General features: G+C 60.3%; 1 protein-coding gene across 1 annotated transcript; it reads right to left on the reverse strand.

Annotated features, from left to right (window-relative positions):
• Positions 1 to 150: 150 nt before the first annotated feature.
• On the reverse strand, positions 151 to 20,549 carry MMP15 (matrix metallopeptidase 15). The gene is made up of 10 exons (XM_068528740.1): positions 20,372 to 20,549; positions 9,756 to 9,904; positions 8,959 to 9,087; positions 6,875 to 7,182; positions 6,377 to 6,538; positions 5,185 to 5,438; positions 4,686 to 4,824; positions 3,532 to 3,682; positions 3,281 to 3,396; positions 151 to 2,135 (listed from the first exon to the last, which is right to left on the reverse strand). Exons 1-10 carry the CDS (start codon positions 20,531 to 20,533, stop codon positions 1,678 to 1,680), a joined length of 2,028 nt encoding a protein of 675 aa, XP_068384841.1. The 5' UTR covers positions 20,534 to 20,549; the 3' UTR covers positions 151 to 1,677.
• Positions 20,550 to 21,811: the final 1,262 nt, after the last annotated feature.

The following is a 21,811-nucleotide window of genomic DNA, read 5'->3' on the forward strand; positions in this document are numbered from 1 at the left end:
GGGAACGAGGTCTCTTTGGCGTGGTGGGGGGCAAGTCCCCTAATCCCAGCCTGGACCACGCCCTCCCCACCCTAGTCACCTGCAGCCCCTCCAGCTGTAAGCTCCAGCCCAAGGCCTCTTACAAAGGAGGCACACTCGCCGGCCGTACAATTTAATCAGTGCAGATTATTTACAGAAAGAAACGTATGGGGGTGGACACTGACCCCCTCCCTCCCCACCCCCCTTGGCTGGCCCACCGGTGGTTCTGAGGATGGAGGGGGGAGGAAGCTGCTGGACCCGCACTGGGGCCAGCCCATGAGGAGCCCCTCCCCGCAGGGGCCTCAGGGATTCTGGGCGGCAGACCTGCTTGCTCAGGGCTGCAGGGAGGCAGAGGGGACAGAGCCGGCTGTACAGTACCATTTCCCACAGCAGCCTCGCCTCCTGCTTACTTTGGGAAGGAAAAGAGGGAGGAATCATCTCCACGCTCAGGGCTGAGCCCAGGACGGGGAGGATCTCCAGGCTACCACTAGTGGGCTCTTCTGGGGGCTCCACAGCCCTGTCCCACAGCCTGTGTGAGGGGATGAGCTGCTGGCCTCTCCCTACCAGTGCGCCTGGGGGACAGGGAGCTGGCAGGGAGGAACACCCCCAGGCTGGTGGGCGCGCGTCTGTGGACACCTCCCGTGCCAGCCTGGGCGCCCATCCGCCCCTCTCTCCCCGGGACAGCCAGGACGCTGGCAGCTGAGCCTGAGGCTGCTGGGGTTCTGAGACCTCTGAGGATGGTGGTGTGGGTGAGAGAGGGAGGGAGGACGCTCACGGAAAGAGCCCAGTTGGGTCATGACTCAGAGAGGAGAAAGTGGGCGGGGGTGGAGACCCAGCCCAGGGCCGAGGCTGGTGCTACCCTTGGGGGAGGGGCCTCGGCGGACCCCCTTTGGTCCTTGGTAAGGCAGGCCCAGGGCCCCTTCTCCAGAGAGGGAAGGAGGTGCGGGCCCAAGGGGTACAGGGCAGCTGGGGGCTGTTGGCCCTGTGCTGGCCAGGGGCAGGGTAGGTTCTTAGGCACAAGGAACCAGGCTGCTGGAGTTGTCAGAGGTGGGTGGGAAGGAACCAGACCTCAACGGGACTCTCTCGATCAGCAGGCCACCTCCCCCTCTGCCCCCTCTGGCCCCTCTGGCCGGGGGCTGCCACCGGGTGAAAGCTCTTTCTAAGACCACAGAGACTCAGAGGGCTGAGACCAGTTAGGCCCCACCAAGCTCCAAAGCCAGCAGAGCCCTCGGTTCTGGCCCTGGTGCTCAGGCTGAAGCACAGCCCAACAGTCCTTTGGCCACTCTTCCAGCCGGGCCTTCTGACCCTCTGCTCCTCTGGCTAAGCCAGAAGTGGGTGGGAGCCTAATTCCCTGTCTGGTGCAGAACTACATTTAGAAAACTCTAACCCCCTGCCCTGAGGGACCGCCCTGGTCAGGAAAGTAGGAAGAAATGCTCAATTAGTGTGCAAAAAAAAAAAAAAAAAAAGATACCTGGGCATAAATAAACAAGGGGGCAGGCCTGGCAGGGATGTTAGAGGGCCTGGAGGGGCCCCCACCCAGGGGCTGAGGGAACCACTGAAGGCTCTGGATGAAAGGCCCCAGGAGCTGTCTCAGAACCACAGGTGCGGCCAGCCTGGCCCCGTAGCACCGTGAGGAGCAGGAGGGGCTGGTGCGGAGGGTCAGACCCACTCCTGCAGGGAGCGCTTGCAGTAGAGGAACATGCGGGGCGCGCCCTTGCGCTGCATCTGCACCAGGGCGTAGGTGAGGCCCAGGATGCAGAGCAGCAGCAGCATCGGGGGCACCAGCACCATCACCATGTTCACCGTCCGAGTGACCTCCTCCATCTGCACCACCACGCGGCTGCCCCCGTCCTCGTCTGTCCCCTCCCCGAAGTCCCCCTCTTTGCCGCCGGGGCCCGCCTCGTGGCCCTCCTCACTGTCACCGCCCGCCCCGGGCTCTGCACCCCCGTCAGGGTTGAAAGGCGGACGGGCCACGTCAGGCCATCGGGGCCCCGGCTCCACGTGCTCTTGGCAGCCCATGAAGTCCCGCAGGATGGACTTGGGGTAGCCGGGCTCCATTCGCAGGCGCTCGTTGTCAAACTTCCAGTATTTGGTGCCCTTGTAGAAGTAGGTGTAGGCTGCGAGGGCAAGCAGACCGGAGGGGTGTCAGGCCGGGGCCCACCCACTGGCCAGAGACCTCAAAGAAGACCAGGGCGAGCTGAAGGGGCCCCAGCTTTAAAACACCATCCTTCTCACTGGCTTCCCTGGGCATTTTCAAATCTGTCCCTTACCAACTTATAGGAGCCAGACCATGCTCAGAGAAGAACAGGGTTTAGGTCAGGGGCACCACTAGAATCCTGGGCTTCCTGGCTGGGCTGACATTGACTAGGGCAGCGCAAAGAAGGGTCCGGTAGCCTGCTGGGTTGTGGGCTACAGTCAGGGGACCCAGGCCTGGCTTCTCCCTGCACCAGAGAGGCCAGTGTCTTGCTCAAGGCCACACAGTCAGCCTGCATCAGACCTGGAGAGGGGACTGATGCTGCCTCGGACCAGATCTCTGGTCTTGGGCACTCCACCCACATCCCTTTAACTCCAGGAAGGGCCAGGTTTCAACCACCAGGTGCGTCTATACTCAGCTGAGCACAAGGAGGTCAGAGCAGCTGCAGAGTGAAACCATCACGCGTGGAAGCCGCGTGACACGCACGGGGGAGGTAGTTGTCCAGGACCCGGTTGTGCCGGACCTGCCAGAACCAGCTGTGTGACCCACCCGAGCATTAGCAAAGCCAGCCGGGTCTCCCCTGAGACCCGGAGGCTCAGAACCAGGGCTGATGGGTTTTCTTAAACTCACCAGAGACCCTGCTGGAGAAATAAAAGCCACAGCTCCCTGTTGCTCAGTTATAACGACAGAGATCATGCTTCCCTGCCAAGCGGGTAAGGGGGCACCCCGGGAGGACTCCTGCTCCCGTCGCTCTGAGCCAAGCTCACCGCCCACCCCCGCCAGGCTCAAGGCTCTGTGGGGATCGGGGCAGCTCTGAGCACCAGCTCTGGACACAGGCAGGTCTGGCTGGACTCTTGACTCCGTAACTTCCTCACTGCGGGATTTGGGGCCCTATAGGCAAGCTCCCTTTGGCCTCTGTAAATGGGGTAAATGGTAGCCTGGGGTAACAGCTGTGTCCCCCATGCATGCCATCTCGATGCTGGTGACCTCAGGCAAGCTCTGTTCCTGTGTATGGAGGAGGGGGAATGGTGAGTGCTGGGTAGACTGGGAGGGGGCCGGCCCTGGTACCTGCATCGTTGCTCAGGAAGGCCCCTTTAGGGGAGGCGGGGATCCCCTGCCACACGCTGATGGGCTTGGGATAGCCGGGGTCTCCACGCTGCGTGTCCTCATTGAAACGCCAATACCTGTGACCAAAAGCACAGGGCTGCGGGCCAGCTGGGGCCTGGAGCCCGGTCCGCATGGGCCATGGGTTCTTTCTGGTCAGGCCTGAGGGTGGGGGCCCAGTGCGGGCCTTTTCCCTTTCGAGGAGGGGTGCTCACCTGTCCTCTTGGAAGAAGAAGGTGTGACCCGTGGGCTCCCACCAGATGGCTGTGTCAATGCGGTCGTAGGGGATACCCAGGCCGTAGCTGGTCAGTGGCTGTGGGTAGCCAGGCTCCAGGTTCGCTTCTCGGAAGAGCCAGTAGCGGTCACCTGTGGGAGGGGCCAGGGGGGTGAGGACAGGCCTGGGGCCGGTGGTGGGTGTGCAGGAAGGGGGCACCGGGAGGGATATTCTGGGCTCCCAAATCTGTTCACGTCCATTACCACGCTCACACTCACACACACACACACACACACACACATCCTCGTACACAGGGCAGGCACTGACACCTACACACCCATGACAACATACAGCGCAACTCACCCTCGCATCACACACAGTGGACACTCATGGACACCTGCGACACACCCATTTACACACATACACATTGCCGGGTCACACCTGTACACACACCACACACAGTCGCACCGTATACGGGCCTCCATTCCCACTTGAACATCCACCACCCCCCACAGTTCCTGTACAGAGAGAGGAAAGAGGGGGAGCCCTGCCTGGCCTCTGGGTCTGGGGGCTGCCTCCCTGGGGCACCCCAGTGCATGGCCCAGGGCTCCTTACTTTTAGTGTGGACCCAGCCCTGTCCTCGGGGAGTTCCTGCCTGGTTGAGGCTCGGGCCAGCGGGGCTGGGGACACAGCTGGTCCATCAGGGGTGCTGCCCTTGAGGCCCTCCCCAGGAAGGCAGGCCCCAGAGGGAGGGCTGAGGGGAGAGAGCTCCACTGTTTCCATAGACAGACTCAGGAATCCTGCCCCAGAGTGGGCTCGGGGACCCATTCTTATGAGGAAGGGGCAAGGAAGGGGCACAGGATGCAAGGAAGGAGGGCGATGGGGCGGAGCCCCTGTGCTGCAGAAGATGGACACTTGCCTCCAATCAGAGCAGCCTCTGCCGCCCAGTCCTCTGGTCTCTGTCTACGTCCCCAACCCCTGCCTTGCTGCCAGGAGGACTCGTCTCCCCCGAGTAAGCCCACAGTGGGCAACAAGACGAGATGTGCACGGTCCTTCCCTCTCCTCCTCCCTCAGTCCCGGCTGGGTCAGAGGTCAGGCCAGAGGTAAGGGCAGGAAGGCCGCCCAGTCCCCTCCCTCCTACGTGCCCCAGCTCACCTTTGAAAAAGACAAAACGCCCATCTTGGCGCTCGTAGGCGGCACTGATGTCACTGGGCAGACCACGCCAGAAGTGCCCGATGGGCATGGGGTAGTTGTCCAGGACCCGGTTGTGCCGGACCCGCCAGAACCAGCGGCCCTGGGGAGGGCGTGGGTGTGAGCGAGCATGGCAGGCTTGCTGCCTTGGCCTGGGGGAGGACCCCCTCGACCCACCCCTTCCCGGGTCAGGGAGGGTCCAGGGGGAGGTGGCTTAGGAAGCCAGGGCGGCACCAGGGAGAGAGCCCGGGTGGGGTGCGGACTCCTAGGCTTATTGTACGATCCCGGGCAATTCTCTTGTCCCTCGGGCTGGTTTCTTCTTGGTCTAGGGTCTGATGGCTCCACAGGGGCTGCTCAGTGAAGCGGGGGTGGAGGCGGGGCAAGGGTCCGGGGGAGAGGTGGGAGGGCGCTCTCGGATCTGAGCCTGGGCCCAGGGGCTGGGGAGGCACAGGCAGGGCCAGACCTTGAACACGAACATCTCCCCGCGCAGCACGGCCACCGTGTCAAAGTCCCCGTCGCAGATGTTGGGGCCATACTGGTCGGGCCGCTCCGTGGCTCGAGGCTGGGCCGGGGGGCCTGGCTTTGGGGGCTGCTCCGGCTTCCCGCCTGGGGGAGGTGGCTGAGGGGGTCTGGGGGGCCGGTGGTCTGGCCGGCCTGGCCGCCGGGGGGTCACGGTGGGAAGAGGCCGGGTGGGCTGTGGCTGGCCATCTGGGGTGCCTGCGGAGGGCGGCAGGGGGAAGTGAGGGGGTATAGCCCTGGAACTCAGCCAGGATGCCAGGGTCTCCTACTTAGAACCCTGGGAGCCTGGGGTCTCCAGCCTGGGGAGACCTGTGCTCCAGGGGTAGCCCACCCAGGCGAAAGGCCCTATCTGGCCACGGCAGACACCTCCCCCGCACGGCCATCAGCCCTGGGAGGACCTCCATCCTCCTCCACACAGCCCCTTCCTTGACCTCCCCACACTGGGCTTGGGTCACTGCGCCCCTGAGGCTGCCAATGGCTCCACCCCCCCCTTGGTGATGTTCCCCTCAGGATGCCAGCCTGCTCCAGTGGAGGCTCCAGGAAACAGTGGACACAAACAGAGGGAAGAACTTGGTTCCCAGGTGGCCAGGAACACACTGAGGGCTCAGGGTGGGCACTGAGTGTGGCCCTGACCCACCGAACTGGCCCCCAGGACACCTCCCCACTGAAGGCCTTCTCTGGTGGGGCCTAGTTGCAGTGGGGCGGCAGGGATGCCACCTGCCTCAAAGGCACTGGGAAGTGATAAACCAGCAACACTCAGTGGAGAGCCTGGGACAGGCACGGGCTGGGAGTGACAGTGGGAGGAATGGGGTCCTGGGACCCCAGGGACACCCTCGGTCTAATAAGAGTATCACTCAGGCTGAGGAGGAAAGGGGGGCAGTGAGGGGCCCTGGGGCCATCATGAAAGCTCTGGGTGAGGACCTTGAGGGAGGGCCAGGTCCTGGAGTCGGCCAGCCCTGGGTTTGATTTCTAGCACCACCATTTACTCACTGAATGATGTGGACAACCACTAATCCTCTCTGGGCCTCAGTTTCCTCGTCTACAAAATGGGGGTAGCAGTAGTACCTACGCCTCGTAGGGCTGGGAGTTGAGAGCCGCGTGCAGAGAACACGGCCACACCCGTGCCGCCCGCTCACCGTACAGCTGCTGGATGCCCCGGAGGTCGTCCTCGGGCAGCTGGAAGTTGTCAATGTCCATCCACTGGTAGAATGGTGCCATGATGGCACTGGGGTTGCTTGAGTGCTCCAGCCCCAGCGCATGGCCCAGCTCATGCACTGCTACCAGGAAGAGGCTGTTCCCTGTAGTGGGGGCAGGCAGCACAGTCAGCTCTGACCTGGCCCAGGTCCTGGACACCCCAGACAGGGCTGGGGTGGGCTGAGGGGGCCAGAGAGCCTGGCCATGCTTTACTCTTAGAAGAAGCTAAACTGCTCTGACTTCTGGGCCTCTAGCTTCCCCATCTGGAAAATGGGTACGATGATCCCTTCCCTTCCCTACCACCCCCCTTTGGAGATGATGGGCAGGAGACTGAGACCAAGCGTCACTGCTCCCGAGGACTGCACGGGGGATGCTCTCCCCTCTGAGCCGTGAGGCTCCAGCTTGCCTCCCCTGTTGTCACCCTGACCAGCTGTTCTCACCATGCAGGTCAGTGCTGGAGAAGGTCCAGGGCTCATCTGCATCGAAATGGGTGTCCCCGCCCAGTCCAGGGCCAGGGAAATAGGCGTGGGCCAGAAAGCCACCTGTGCCGTCAAACGGTGAGCTGTCGCCGTGGAAGCCAGAGGCAAAGAGTACCATGATGTCGGCCTCCTTCTGCCGCCGCAGCCGGATGTCCTCATAGGGTACCTCCTGGAAGACCAAGGGCGTGGCCTGCTCCCACACGCGGAAGGCCCGACGTACCGCCTCCAGCGAGTGGTACCAGCCCAGCTTCTCCGTGTAGTTCTGGATGCTGCAGGTGGGCAGAGAGATGTGTGAGTGAACACAGGGCCTGGGGCTGCTGTCCACTGCTAGCACTCACTGGGTTGGGGGCGGGGACACATGGTCTGAAGGAAAGGGCATAAGATCTGAGCTGGTTCATGGACAATGCTCATCAATATCAACTGTTAGTTTACTTTGACGTGAATTTGAAAAAAAAAAAAAAAGAACTAACGTGAAGCCAAGGAATTCATTAGGATATCACTGAATAAGGTTGCATTGTGCCAAATAAGCTTATTTTAAGAAAGAAAAACATTAAGTAATTAAAAGTATAGGTGATACATAGCCAAGAGAAAGACCTAGAAAGTGCGATGCAAATGGCTGCGGTTTGGGAAACACAGACCAAGAGGTTCTGAATGTTGGGCTCCAGGGTCAGGGTGACCTGAGTTCAAGGCTCGGCTCTAACATTTTCTGTGTGACCTTGGGCAAGTGACTTAGTCTCTCTGAATTTTAGTTTCATCATCTGTAAAATGGGAAAAGGAGGGCAGCGCTTTCATCATGGAGTGCCTGGGAGGATTAAATGACTTAACTCAGGTAGAACATGGGCACATATGAGCCTGCACATGATAAAGGCATGATGAAGCCTGTTCAAACTCAGGACTGCTGGCTTCCAGAACATACCTCTTTCCAACATGCCATGCTGCTTCTCTACTACCAATGTTCTGCAATTTATTAGGTTAAATCTATGTATAATTCTAAAAGAGCTCTTTCTCTCTTTATATTTTACCCTACTATCCATATTCTCCTAAAAACAATTCTATCATTATTGCAGATAAATATTAAACAAATATACCAGCCCCTAATAATAAGTATCTGTCCTTCTAGATTTCCATTGCCTTGAAGAGTACAGACTAAAGACAACTCTGCCTCACACTTGACCCAAGCAAAACTGTGATGCCTATAAAGGGTACATATTCTGATTTTTTTCTTTCTTACATAATTTCATTCTGAGAACATGTAAATGTTAAGCATTAACAAGCATCACACGCACACACACGCACACACGCACACACAAAGCATGATGAAGCCTGTTATCTCCCACATAAAGCAGATTAAGAGTCCATGTGCTGGACAGATCTCCATCAAAGGTCATGAATCAACTCATGGATCATGAATTCACTCTGGCGGCCTGGGTCTACGTGACCTTGTGGGCTGCTCTTCCTCAGGAGATGGAGCTGCGGGTGGGGTCATGGCTGGATTGGAACAGGAAGGGGGAACCCTTGGGGACTGCCACAGAGCTCAAGGCTCAGGGGGGTTTCTTGCCAAAGGACTCAGTGGAAAGGAGGAGGGTGCTTGAACCAGGGTCTGTGCAGGTGACTTGCTGCTTGCCTGCTTGCATCTGCCTGGATTCAGGCACCCCAGTCCTCCCTTACCCTTCAGACGCCTGAAACCCCCAGTTTGCACTGGTTCAGGAGCCCATCTGGGCAGGTGAGGCCAGCCCTAGGTTGCTGGCGGGTCAGGGGATGGAGGGAAGGAGGACAGAGCAGAAGCAGTTCAAAGTTCCTGCCCTTCTCTGGAGGGAGACTGCCTGGGGTGGGTGGGTGAGTGGGGTGACTGATCTAATCAGCATGGGAACGCGATTGGCAGGATTGGACGGCTAGGCCGGACACCCTGCAGTGGGCTGCTGGGGAAGGAAGCCTTCCAGAGGAGCCCACTGGGAAGCCTGAGGCCTCAGCCCAGGCAGAGAGGGGCCAGCTGCTTCTGGAGGGTGCCCTGGGGGGAAGCCACCCTGGGCAGCCAGGGTCCCTACCTGAAGGTCAGGTGGTGGTTGTTCCACTTCCTCCCGGTGAGGGCGTAGCGCTTCCGCCGCCGCCGCAGATTGGCTTTCACGCGTACCCCGAACTGGTCTGGCACTCCACAGCGGGGCCGCTTCATCCACCTGGGTGCACAGAGCCTCCCCTCAACACGCCTGCCTGCTGGGCTCTGCCTCTTCCAGGCAGTCCACCGTCTCCCACCCTCCCCCCACTGGCCTCCAGCTGCCCCTTATATGGGTGTGGAGGGGGTGAGAGACTCTCTCAGCTTCGAGCTCCTCATCAGGAAAACGGTACAGTGATCTTGTACTGGAAGACTGGGTGCCCAGCAGTGGCTCTGCAAAGGTGAGCCCCTTTTCAGCAGTATCACCCAGGAATGGGAGGAGAGTTACCCTGAGGCTTCTTATCCCTGATACCTTATGCTCTGTGTGTGCTCATCAAGGATGTGGCTTTGGGTCACATCACCTCTTCCAGATTCAGAGCAAGGCCTAGCTAGGCAACCACATGTGCGCATGTGTGCTGCACCTCCCCATTCCCATGCCTGTGGCAGACATCACTAATCAATCCTATGCTCCTTGCTGCTGAGCTGGGCTTTGGCCTCAGGAGCTTTTTCAACACTAGGCAGCAGGCAGCCACTCCCAACCAATCAGAGCTAGCACGGAGGATCAAGCCATATGCCATCTCTTATCTAGGCCACTCTTTTCTGGAAACTCCACATGCCAAGCCTTCATCAGAGCTGGCCAGAAGGAGGGCAGGTGCCAGTGGGGTCTGGGAATGGCCCGACCGAGGGACTCACGCCTTGGTCTCTTCGTCCAGCACACCCGTGATGGGGATCCCGTAGAAGCGCTGCATCTCGGCGAGGGCCGAGGCCAGGATCTGGGCGGAGCGCATGGTGGACATGTGGCGGCTGGGCTGGGGCAGGTAGCCATAGAGCCGCAGCCAGTTCTGCAAAGGAGAGGCCATGACCTGGTCAGCAGGTTCTGGCACCGCTACCTCCAAACATGCATGGCCTGCATCCCACCACCTCTCACCTCCACCACCATCACCTCCCGCCACCACCTCCCGCTGGGTGACCATGTGAGCTTCTGTACGCTCTCCATGCTTCCACTTCCTACGGTCTGTTCTCACACAAGAGCCGGAACAAAAGGCCTTTACAAGTCAGGTCTGGTCAGTCTTCTGTCCAGAACCCTCCAAAGACTTCCCATCTCAGAGGAAAAGCCAATTCTCACAGGAGCTACCTGTGAGGCCTCAGGGCCTTTGTACTTGCTGTTCCTGCTGCCTGGAGTGTTCTCCCCACAGAAATCTGCATGGCTCATGCCCTCATTTTCTTCAGGTCTCTGCTTCATCACCTTATTGGAGGGGTGTTCTCTGACAAATGTAAAAAAGATACCCATCCGCTGTACTCCCTCTCCTGCTCCCCTGCACTTGTCACCATCTGACACAGTGTATGTTTCACTTAGGTGTTTATCATTTGCCTTCCCCCATTAGGACAGAAGCTGTGTCTCTGAGGACAGTCCACAGTTGCCGTCCTTATTACTGTGCTGGCCCCCTCCAGGGTGGGGCCTTCTACCATTCCAGGCAGACCACTGGGGACCCTGCAGGGTTCAGAACCTCTTGAGTTCTCACCAAGTAGGAAAACCAGCCCCTTGGTGCTGCTCCCCAACAGACCCTGAACCTTCCGGAGGGAAAGCAGGTGGGTTCAGGCAGCCCACCCAGGCCCAGGAGGGTCGGACAGGAGGCCTGAAGTCCAGTCTCTGCTCTGCCACAAACTCTGTTCTCTCTGGGCCTGAGTGTCCTCGTGTGCAAAATGGGAGCCATGGGGTTGTCAGGGGGTGGGGTGAGAGAGATGGACCTGGGAAAAGCAGCTGGGACACAGTGGGGGTGCCCGTCCCCTTCAAGACTTGCTGGGCAAGTCTTCTCATCCATCTGCCCATCTGTCTGTCTGTGTGTCCACCCACCCAGCCAGCCATCCTGCCAAGTGTTTCTGAGCACCCTCTCTGTGCCAGGTACCATGCCAGCTGGAGGCCGTGGAGGAGGCGACTGAGGTGTCCTGACCTCCAGGGGTTTATGATCTCCTTGGGGAGACCTGGTGCACCCGCAGAGCGAGGAATTCACGCCCGCAAGTCTGTGAGCAGACAGGACCATTGCAGTCAAAACCGGTGGACGGGATCCCCAGTGAGCCAAGCTGAGTGGTGGTAAGGAAGGGAACTCTGCCCTGCCCACCTGGTGCCCCCAAGGCCACGAGAACATGGTGACCACTGTGGGAGGCTTGTGAGCAGAGGCCAGGGACTGCTGTGGGCCTTGGCTACATGGAAGCATGTCCTTTGAACACTTCCTTGTCTATCTTTGGTCTCTGGGAACCCCCAGAGTGAGGGGACCTAAAGGCCTGCTCTCTGAGACGCTCTGGAAGGTGAGGGCTGCACATCAAGGGCCCACGGAGCAGGATGGCAGCTGGACATGGTAGTTGCTCTGGGCCGACAGCCATGTGTCAGCTGGCCTGGGCCACACTCTCATCTGTCTGCCACCAGGGTCACATCCAGCTCCTCAGGTACTGGCTTCCCTCAGTGCCACTCGCCAGCCCAGCCCTGGCACCTGCCCAGGGCCCTGCCCAGGCCCCTGGTGTGGATGGGGTGCCCACACAGCCGGGGTCAGCAACACCCAGGCTGCCGCTGGAGGGAGCGGGGGCTGAGCCAACAAGGGCGGCGCAGGGAGACTGCCAGAGCCTGAGGATGCCCAGCCACAGCTTCCAGGCCTTGCAGAACAATGTGGCAGACACCGAGCTGAGAAACGACCACGGCTCTGGGGACAGATCCTGGCCCAGCCACTTTGCTCCCTGTGCCTCAGTCCGTAAAAGGGGGTTGAATCAAGACCTGCCTCATCTCATGGATTTCTGTGAGGATGAAATGGGCAAGTCCACAGGAGCCCTTGGCACTGTGCTGGGCAGGGGAAAGTGCTCAGTCAACGTGGTATTAATGGCAGAGGCTGGTGGGGGCAGGGGCGCTGCCCAGTTGTTCCTAGAGTGGCAGCCCGTTGCGTCGGCCGACAGGGTTGAAGGATCCAGGCTCCGACACGGCAGCCTTGGGTGGGGGCAGGGCAGCTGGGGGAGGCAGGAGCGCCCTGTGGCATCCCCCACGGACCCCCCTCACCCCTCCTGCCCGGGGCCCCCTTCCTTCAGGTCCACCAGACACTGGCAATGTTACGGGCACCCTCCCCATTCTTCCCAAGCATGGACACCTTTCCTGAGGCTCCTGTGTGTCTGTAAAGGGGGATGTCCACCACCCTTAATGGACACGGTTTGCCTGAAGAAGCCTGGAAAGATCTAGAAGGCGAGGCTGTGATGCTCGGACAGCTCTGACAGTGAAAAGAATCCAGCTGGAGGTGGGGGGAGAACTGGGGCTGCTGCTGACAGATGAGGGCACCTCTATATCACCTATTTGCATAAGGTAAAAATATCCCGGGGAGCGCAATCACAGGCCACCAAGGGGCTGATTAGCGGTGTCTGGCGAGTGACAGGAGGAGGGCAAGGCGGGGGAGGCTCAGGCTGGGGCCCTGGGGAGGGGAGGGAGCTGGGCCTGTCTGCAGTGAAGAGCTCCAGAGCCCGGCGGGGGATGGGGCAGAGGGGCCCCTTCAATACTGGGCACAGTTCGGGGGGGCTGACGGGAAAGGCCCAAGGGTGCCTGTGGACCCTCCTTCACACAGGCAAACACCCTTTGAGTCCCAGGGAAGCCAGGAACTTCCATCTCGGTATCAGCCAAGGCTTCCTGATGACAAATGTCTCTCGGCCACTGCTGGGTAAAAAGCTGAGGCTGAGGACTGGTGACATGAGTGGGCTAAGCTGAAATACAGCCTTGGCCCAGAGCAGCTGAGCCCCCGGAAGACAAGGTGAAGGAGCTGACGGAGCCCGCCTGACTGGCAATGCACCAGTCAGTCTACACCGCCCGCGGGGCTGGGGCTTTTCCTTCCCCCAGTGTCCAGGAGAAGTTTCTCATCACCTTACTGCTCTGCTAAGTTCGACAAGCCCTGGGGGTGGAGGGGAAAGACCATGGGGGGCACAGGTGCATGGCAGGTGCTGCCCTAACTCCAGCCTCCTGAGGTGCTCTGCGGCCCTGGGACAAAAGCGGGAAGCAATTCCCAAGGTCATGACTGACCCCTGGTCTCAAAGTCGGGGAAGGGCTGTGCTCAAGCCCCTGCTGCTCCTACCGGTAAAGACTGTCCCTTCCATAAGGTGTCTCCTTTTCCGTCTGGTCACCTCGACTCTCACAGGTGGGGTGAGCCAAGCAGTGAAGCTTTGTTGCTCAGCTGGGGAAACTGAGGCTCAGGGAGGTCAGTAAGCAGCAGAGTGGTGGGCCCTCCTCCATGAGGACCACTGTCCAGTGGGAGGCAGGTAAGGGTTCTGCAGAGAGAGCTCTGGGCAACGAGGCCTCCTCCTGCCTGCAGCCCAGGGAGGGAGGCTGCTGCAGGAGACCCCACCCACCCTGGTTCTTTCAGCCATTTCTTTCTCAAGCTCCAGACCCCATCCAATAAGTGTGTGTAGAGGCTTCAGGTGAGTGGTTGCCCCAGGCAAAGAGATGTAGAGCCATCAAGAGTCTGAGGGGGAATTCCTGGCCCCCTGGCCCCTAGGAGAGGCCATAAATGCAGCAGCCAGGGGCCGAGAATCTGCTGGAGGCCAGACTGTCCACTCTCATCACCCCATTCAATGCTCACAAGTGCCCCATCCCCATTACACAGACTACGAGTTTCAGAGAGGGTGCGGGGCCCAGCCAGGGTCACGCAGCTGCTCTGTGGCTAGCACCGGAGCCTGTGGGCAGTGCTACCGGACCAGGCTGTTTGTGAAGCAGCAGCAGCTCCTCTGGGCCTGAGGCAGGGCACACTGGGCCCTGGCCCTTCTCGGGAACAGCGCCCAGCCCTCCCCACACTCCACATCTCCGGCTGGGTCTGGGCGCTGGGCCACGTCAGCAGGGCTGCCCCCCAGGACTGCCGAGACAGCGCCGAGGCAGGCCCTCCCCACAGGGCGGGCGTGTCTGGCAAGGAGCTGCCCGATCAATACTGTGCATGAAGCAGCAGTGGGGGCAGGGTGAGCGCGCTGCTGCTGCCACCGCATCCAGCTCCTGGGGCTCAGACGGCCGAGCCGCCTCCCACCCGGCCTTATCAGACCCTGTGCGATAAGAAAAACCTCTCCTGGCTCTGCTTTGCTTCACTCACCCACAGCTCTCTCTGCAGGCCAAGCAGACCCTAGCGGGGCTGCCCAGACAGGCACAAAAGGCGTCTTGTCAGGCCCGCCAGCGACGGACGGACGCAGACCTTTCATGGTGTCCTGAGGTCCTCACTGTGCCCGCAGATGGCATAACTAGTCCAAGGCCGGGCAAGAAGGGGGGCGCCAAGCCAGACCACCCTGTCCTTAGTGGATCATTTACTCCCTTTAGAGGTAGCACAGTCCATATTTAAGCAGTTCTAGAGGAACAAACTTGCTCATTTGGGGCTCAAATCTAACCCCCCAAGATGGGAAAGTTGCAGGTGGGGAAGGGGCTCTGGGTGGTGGGGAGAGCAGGCGGGGTGGGGGACGTCCAGCCAGGGAAGCAGGAAGGAAGTGGACGCCACTTCTTTACCCTGTGGCCTCCCAGCCTGCCCCGCACTCCTTAACCCGGAGGGAAAAGCAGCCGGGTCCTTCGGCCAGTGGGCGGGCAGGGGTGGGGAAAAGGGCCCTGTTTGCTAGTGGTTTCGGGCTGGCCGAGGGCCAGGCCTGGGGCCTCACCTGGAAACCCCCTGTAGGTGTTGCCTCTTACATGGGGCTGCCTTCCAGGCAGAGCCTGGGTGGCTGGACAGGCAGGGGTAGGGCTCCAGGCTCACGTGCTTGAGGGCGGGCCCTGGCTCCACCTCCACACCCTCCTTCCCACCTGGCTCAGGCCCAGTAGGCTCCTGCCTGGAGGCACTTCCAAAGGATGACACCCTGGGCTCTGACCTGTAGCCTTTAACCCAGCCTGGGGGCTGGGAGCTCAGGCTCCTCTGCCACCACCCAGGCTGGGGAATCAGGGGTAATGTCTCTCACCTCAAGGTCTCAGCTTCCTCTTCTGTACAATGGGGTCATGATTGCACCTAAGCTTACAGAGTTAATACAGGATTAAATGTGAAAATGCTTACAAAACACACCTAGGCCCTGCCCAGGATAGCACCAAGTATGTTGAAGGTGCTCAAAAATAACACTTGATCCTCCATGGGCCCCACGTGAAGGACACCGTACATCGCATTCGGCATTTTACACATAAACGCACTGAATTTCCCCAGTAACTCCATCCAGTAGATACTATTACTAGTCTCATTTTGTAGACAAGGAAACTGAGGCTCAGATGGGGTCAATGACTTGCTCACAACAGCAAATGCCATGTGCTTCTCACTGCCACTGTATTTTGCCACCATTTTGTAAGCGCTTCCTATGTACCAGGCGCCAGGCCCATGTGTGGTGGACACGAAGCTGGGCTCTCACCCCTCGGCGGGGGCAGCTGCTTCTGGGAGAAGGACCAGGTGGTGTCCAGGGCTAAGGGCGAATCCTAGAGAGCAGTTCTAGACCCTGACCTCCAGGCTCCGTGGCTGTGGGGCATCTTTGAGGGCTGGCTGATGGCTGGGACTCAGGTCCCCATCTGTCTGTCCAGATACTGGAGGTTGAGTTGGGTCTTCTTGCTCATTTCCTGCTATTCCCACAAGGGAAATGGGATCTGGTTAAGAGGCATCCCTCTTTGTCTCTCTGATCCAGGACCATCTCATACATCTCTGCTGTTCCTGCCCGGGGCTGCAAAATCTGTACTACCTCCCCTAAAGGGCTCAGGCATCCCCAGAACCACTGTTCTTCTGGGGAACGGCCTCATATGAGGTCTAACTCAGCGGGGGCTTGTCCAGTCAGAAGGCACCTACTGTGTGCCTCAGGCCTGGAGTGTTCAGCCACCTGCAGGGTCCCAGGTCCTCACATTCATCTGTGGACTCCTCCCTGGGCCCTCTTTGAGCTGGAGAAGGATCTAAGCAGAGAGCTCCGAAGCCCTCTCTGCTTCTGCTGACTCAGAGAACACATCTCCACGCCCAGGGCAGAGCTGGCCATGGGGCTCGACCCCTGCCCGAGTGGTCAGCTGTGTGAACTACATAAATGTTGGGACGATATTGAAGATGCCAACTGCCTTAGTCCACCCTGGCTGCTATAACGAAAATACCACGAGCTGGGTGGCTCATAACAGTATTTCTCACAGTTCTGGAGGTAAGAAGTTCAAGATCGGAGACAACACGGCCAGGTTTGGTGAGGGCTCTCTTCCTGGCTGCTAACTTTTTGCTGTGTCCCCACATGGTGGAAGGGGCAAGGGAGCTTTCTCAGGCAGTTTTAATTATCTTTTTTAAAAAAATTTAATTTATTTTTGGTTGCGTTGGGTTCCACATTGCTGCGCGCGGGCTCTCCCTAGTTGCAGTGAGCAGGGGCCCCTCTTTGTTGCGGCGCGCGGGCGTCTCACCGCGGCGACCCCATGCACTGCGGAGCATGGGCTCCAGGCGCACGGGCTTCAGTAGTTGCGGCTCGCGGGCTCTAGAGTGCAGGCTCAGTAGTTGTGGCACACAGGCCTAGTTGCTCCGCGGCACGTGGGATCCTCCCGGACCAGGGCTCGAAACCGTGTCCCCTGCATTGGCAGGCAGATTCTTAACCACTGCGCCACCAGGGAAGCCCTCAGGCAGTTCTTATAAGAGCACTAATCCCACTCACGAGGGCTCTGCCCTCATGACCTAATCACCTCCCAAAGGCCTACAGCACCAACTTTAATTGGAGGTGGGAAGCAGTGGCCACCACTACGACCACCTCAAGCTGGCCTCAGGCAGCAGTCAAACCTCCAGCTGGGCAGAGGCTTCGATGGCAGGGGACATCTGGACCAAGCAACAAAGGGGGCATGGAGGGGTAACCAGAACCAAGTGCTTGGCAGGGAGAGGATTTTCCTTGCTGGGCAGCATTGCTATTCTGAGTTGGCATCAGAGAACATGGGTAGTATTTGGAGGGATTTGCAGGAAGTCTTCTAAGGGGGGGTCTGGGTGTGTTTCTAGGTTGCTTCCTCTCCACCCTCCTTGGGCTGGGGCAAAGGAAGGCGTCTGAGTCCAGGGGTCAGAATGGGCAGGCCAGGTGATGCACACACATGGAGCGCACACTGGGCTGTTCTCTGCAAGGAGGAAGCTGACTGACTGCACCCCAGGGCAGACCTAACACAGGGCCCTGGCAAAGGGCTGGGCATGAAGGGCACAGCCCAGTCGGATCCCGAGTGCCTGGCAGCACCAGTCAGCCCAGTTCTCTCTGGGTTTTGAAATAAAGTATAGAGAGCAGTAGCTTGTTAGTGATAAGAGGAGAACAGATTAAAAAGCAGAGAGGGAGAAAGAAGGCGAGAAGATTCAGCTTCTGTAGGTTCCCAAAGACAAGCCCTCACATTAACCCCTTCTCCTCGAGGGTGGGCACGGGGGCCCCTGCCGCTTCTGCTCCGCAGTTAGGAAAGGGCACTGACAGGAGCACACAGTGGGGCCCCAGGGGCCAGCATGGAGGTGTGGACAGAGACTGGAACCCAGGAAGCCTGGGGCTGCGGCTCAAGTTAGACCTGAAGGTCAAAAGCAGAATTCCAGCTGACTCCTACCCCTTTTTTTGCTCTCCTGCTAAGCTGCCAGGTAGGGGCAAGGAGGTGGGTGTGTCCATGTTTTAGTGGCAGTGGCACCACACCTTTGAACTCTAGCGGCCTGAGTCACCTCCATGCGGAGGGGTGGGTGGGCTGAGGGCCTAGATGTGTGTCTGGGGGGGAGGGGGAGGTAGGGAGAGCCAAAGCTTCTCTGGTGAAAAATCAAAGGCACTTAAGCGGAGTATGTGCTATAGCCAGAAAGAGCAAGACAGAAATCTAAAGGAGGGCCTGGACTCTCAGGTCAGGGAGGCCAGGAGCTACAGCTGGCACCTCAGTCAGGTGGGGCCTGGGTCTATGTGGGCCAGAATGGCTGGAGACTGGGACCTGACAGCCAAGGGAGGGAGTGGGACAGGGCAGAGTAGCTCAGTGGTGGCTTCCCCAAGGAAGACAGCCTTCTCCAGGCTGAGGCCTGGCAGGTTGCCGGTGTCTACTGGCTCCTAGCACACGTCTGATTCCTTAGTCTGATGAGATGCCTCTGGTTTCTGCCCTGGGAGGGAGAGAGAGGGAGAGGGGCTGGCCTTGCCTCAGTTTCTAAGCTGCTCAGAGACAGTCCCAGCCATGACCTGACTGGAGGTCTGGAGCTGTGGTCAAGGACCAAAGCCCTGCTCCAAGGGACGGAAGCTCTGGACACAGGGTACAGCCAGGCCCAGGAATCTCTGATGCTGGTTCTTGGTTAGCACAGACCTGGGGACAGTTTTCACAGCCTCCGGGCAAATGGGCTGGCTGCTGAAGCCATTTGACTCTTTGGGCCCAGATCCGGCCAGACTTGATGGGACTCCATGGAACAGCCTGTACTCCAAAGCCAACTCTAGGATCTGGGATAGCCCACCGGTCTCTAGTCCTGCATCTACCTTGGCTTCCAGCATTCAAGGGTGCCCTGTACTTTCCAGAGTTTCTTCCCGAAATAGCCCAACCCAAGTTTCTCCCGAGGGGAGGGGCTGCAGGTCAGTCACAGAATCCCTAGTCAGCGCCACACAGGCATAGGGCCATGGTCTGTGGCCCCAGTGCAGGCCCTGGGCTATGGGTACTCCCGCAGCTGGGAGAGGAGGAGGTGATGGAGGAGCAGAAGCAAAGGAAAGAGAGAACGAAGGCCCTCAGACCACAGGTCCCAGTGCCCCAGCTCCTGGCCATCTAAAATGCCAAATCACAATGCCTGGCTACCAAATTCCAGTTTGGTCTGCAATTGCTTTCTGTGTGGAGATGCCATTTCTAAGTATAGATTATAAACTCCTCGGGGGTGGGTCTATGACTTGCAATTCTTTGGTATTCAACTCCAGAGAGTGGCAGGTGGGCCCAAACAGCACTCTCTGCCCAGTACCTGGATGCAGGCTGGGGGGCAATCCCCACCAGCAGGAGTCCCCAGTAAGCCCCTGCCTGCCTGCCTGTGTGAATCAGGGGTGGGGTGGTGGAGCTGGACTGGGCATGGCCTGGGGTACCACTCTGCCTCCTGCCTGGGCCTGGCTCCCCGTAGCTTTCCCTGGCCGGGCCGAAGAGAGAGGGCAGAGCAGGTGGGGAACTGGCTGGGAGGTGTAACTTGAGCTGGGAGGAATTCCCTGCCCTTCCTCAGTGCTTTTATTAAAGTAGGGCGGGGAAGGGCAGGCTTCCATCGGAAAAATCTCCCAGACAGCCGGGGAGGTGGGGAAGCCGCTGAGAGCTGGGACGGAGCACCGGCCTGGCTGCAAATAGAAATGGCACTCAGGGCAGCAGCCCGGGCGGCAGGAGGCTCCAGGCCGGCGCAAGGGCACCGAGGCCCGAGCCTACAGGGGACGCGCTGAGGGGGGTGTCTCCCCACCATGCCAAACCTCTCCCCTTCTCCTGGGCGGGGAGCAGGGTCTTAGAAGTCGTGAAGGAACGTCTACGCTTTTGCTCTGGGTCAACGGAGCTAGTGCCCTCACTGTCCCTATTCCGAAGGACGGCGCTCAGCGACCCCATGGAGCCGGGGACGCTGGCTGGACGCAGCTCTGCGCCAGGAGGCGGCGCCTAATCACCCACGGGACCGCTCCAGAGATGGGCCCCGGTAGGGACGTCTGCCGGGCTCCTGGTGAAAAAATGTTCGGGGTCCACCCTCTCGGGCCCGGGCCTTGGCGTAGGGGCGCTGGTGGAGGAAGCGCCGGCTGAGACCGGGCTTCCCTCTTCGATGCCATCTGGCCCTGGTGCGGTTTGCGCGCAAGAGTCTGAGAAAGTCGCCAAAGCGCCCCCTCAACCCGAATGGGCTGCCTCGGAGGTTCGCACCCCCTACCCCTACCCCAGCCTGCCGCGCGAGGCTCAGTGTCACCCAAACTAGAGTCTATCTAGGCGGGAGCGCTGCCTGCTGTGCCCAAGACCCCCCCCACACACACACAGAGCAGCCCCCTTCCCATTCGCAAAGAACGTCACCGTGCGTCCGCAGAGCTCTCGAGGAATCAGGAGTCTGGTAGGGAGGGAAGGAGAGGAGCAAGGGCTGGGGGCGGCAGAAGCGGCTCACGGGACGCGGGCTGGGAAGGATCAGTGCCCAGGGCGGGGCTATAGGGGTAGAGAGTGGGCGCAAGCCCTACGCCCTCCAGGGTTTGGGAAAAGGTGCACCGCCAAGGGCCAGGGTCCCCTTTCTTCCCCGCCCCCAACTCCGGGACTGGGGTTCATCTCCGCGCCCTTCCTCTCCACGCTTCAGGCTGCGGGCGTGGCTTCCTTCCCACCCCAAGTCCCCCAGCCCCAAGTCCTCCAACCCGTGGCAAAGGGACTGGGCGAGGGTCCTTACCTCGGCATTGACTTCTGCGTCCTCCGCCGCTGCGCCGCGGCCCAGGCAGCCCAGAAGCACCAGCAGCAGCGGCAGCAGTCGCGGCCGCGCAGCCGCCTCCCGGCCGCTAAGGAGACTGCCCACCCAGCCCGGCCGTCCGGGCGCGCTCCGGTCGCTGCCCATGCTTCCGGCGACCGGCCTGGCCCGGGGCGCTGCTGCACGCGCGGGTCGCCCGCTCGCCGGGTCCCCGCACGCGGCTCGGAAACTTGCGACGCTCCCTGGCTCCCCGCCCGGCGGGCGCGAGGCAGACCTCCCGGTCCCGGCCACCGCGGAGCTGCTTAGGTCTCCTCGGCAAATTCCCACGCCCGAGGAAAAGCGGGCCGGGCAGGGCCGGGCGCGCGGAGCCTGCCCACGGGGGAGAGGGCGGGCCGGAGCCGCCCGCCGCGGGGTCCTGCAGCCTCGGCGCCCGGGGCCCGGCTCTCGAGAGCAAGCGCAACTCCTGAGCCTTTGTCTGGCTCAGCGTTCCGGCCGCCCGGTCCCGCGGCGCCCCCTGCGCGCCCAGCTCCTTCTGTCCATGTCCGGGGCCAGGCGCTGCCCAGAGCGCGCGCCTCCCGCCCGTGGATCCTGCTCGCCCCGCGCCCGACCGGGCCCGGGTCCCCGCGCAGCCCAGAGATGAGGCGCAGGGAGCCGGTCGGAGCGAGTGAGCGAGCCAGAGAGCCGGCGCCAGACGTTCCCGGCGAATTCCGCGCAGCCCCGAGCGCTCCCGGCCCTCCTCCCCGCGATGCACTACCGCCGCTCTTAAAGGGCCAGTGCCCTCGTGGCGGGCGGACCCGGGCGGGGGCCGGGGGCGGTACCTCAGCCAGAGGCTTTTTGGTAGCAGGTGCCGGCGGTGGAGCCGGACAGGCGACCCTTTAACTCTTCCCAGACGGCGGGAATCCTCCCCAGTCCGCCCCCGTCACTTGCCTCCTTGTTTTTGGGGAGCTGGGTTGACGCCCAAGAGGCCCGCCCCACAGAGGGAGGGGCAAAAAGGAATGAAGACGCCTCTTTCTCCCGCCTAGTGGGTGGGTGGGGACACTGAGGCAGCGGTGAGCAGGGAGAGCCGAGAAGGAGAGACCCAAGTGTCTGGTCTTAGGCTAAAAAAAAAAAAAAAAAGAAAAAGATAAACAAAAATCTAGAGATTTGTTGGCCTGAGGTCTCTTTTCAAGAGCCTCAGGGTGTCTTTGGCCCTTCAGGACTTTTCTCAGTTGCCAAGTGAAGTGTTGGGTACCTTGGATGGGCAGTGCCAAGCGACAGAGACGCGGTTGCAGTCCTGGGTTGCCACATACTTGCTGTATGGAGGTGGGCAAGTTACTTAACTTTTCTGAACCTCCAAGTCCTTATCTGGAACGCAGGGCAGAGGGCTGGGGTGGGGGGTTAGATATACTTCTGGCTGCTGGCCTAGCACACATTAGGTGTCCGAGC

The sequence above is a fragment of the Eschrichtius robustus genome, chromosome 19 (assembly GCF_028021215.1).
Source record: "Eschrichtius robustus isolate mEscRob2 chromosome 19, mEscRob2.pri, whole genome shotgun sequence".
NCBI lineage: Eukaryota > Metazoa > Chordata > Mammalia > Artiodactyla > Eschrichtiidae > Eschrichtius > Eschrichtius robustus.

Excerpts from the sequence above, each read along its gene's own strand:
- MMP15 (XM_068528740.1), bottom strand. The coding sequence starts at position 20,533 with ATGGGCAGCGACCGGAGCGCGCCCGGACGGCCGGGCTGGGTGGGCAGT. Across the intron at positions 9,088-9,755 it reads CTGGACGAAGAGACCAAGGC|GTGGATGAAGCGGCCCCGCT; the intron begins GTGAGTCCCTCG and ends CTGTGCACCCAG. Across the intron at positions 5,439-6,376 it reads GGGCATCCAGCAGCTGTACG|GCACCCCAGATGGCCAGCCA; the intron begins GTGAGCGGGCGG and ends CGCCCTCCGCAG.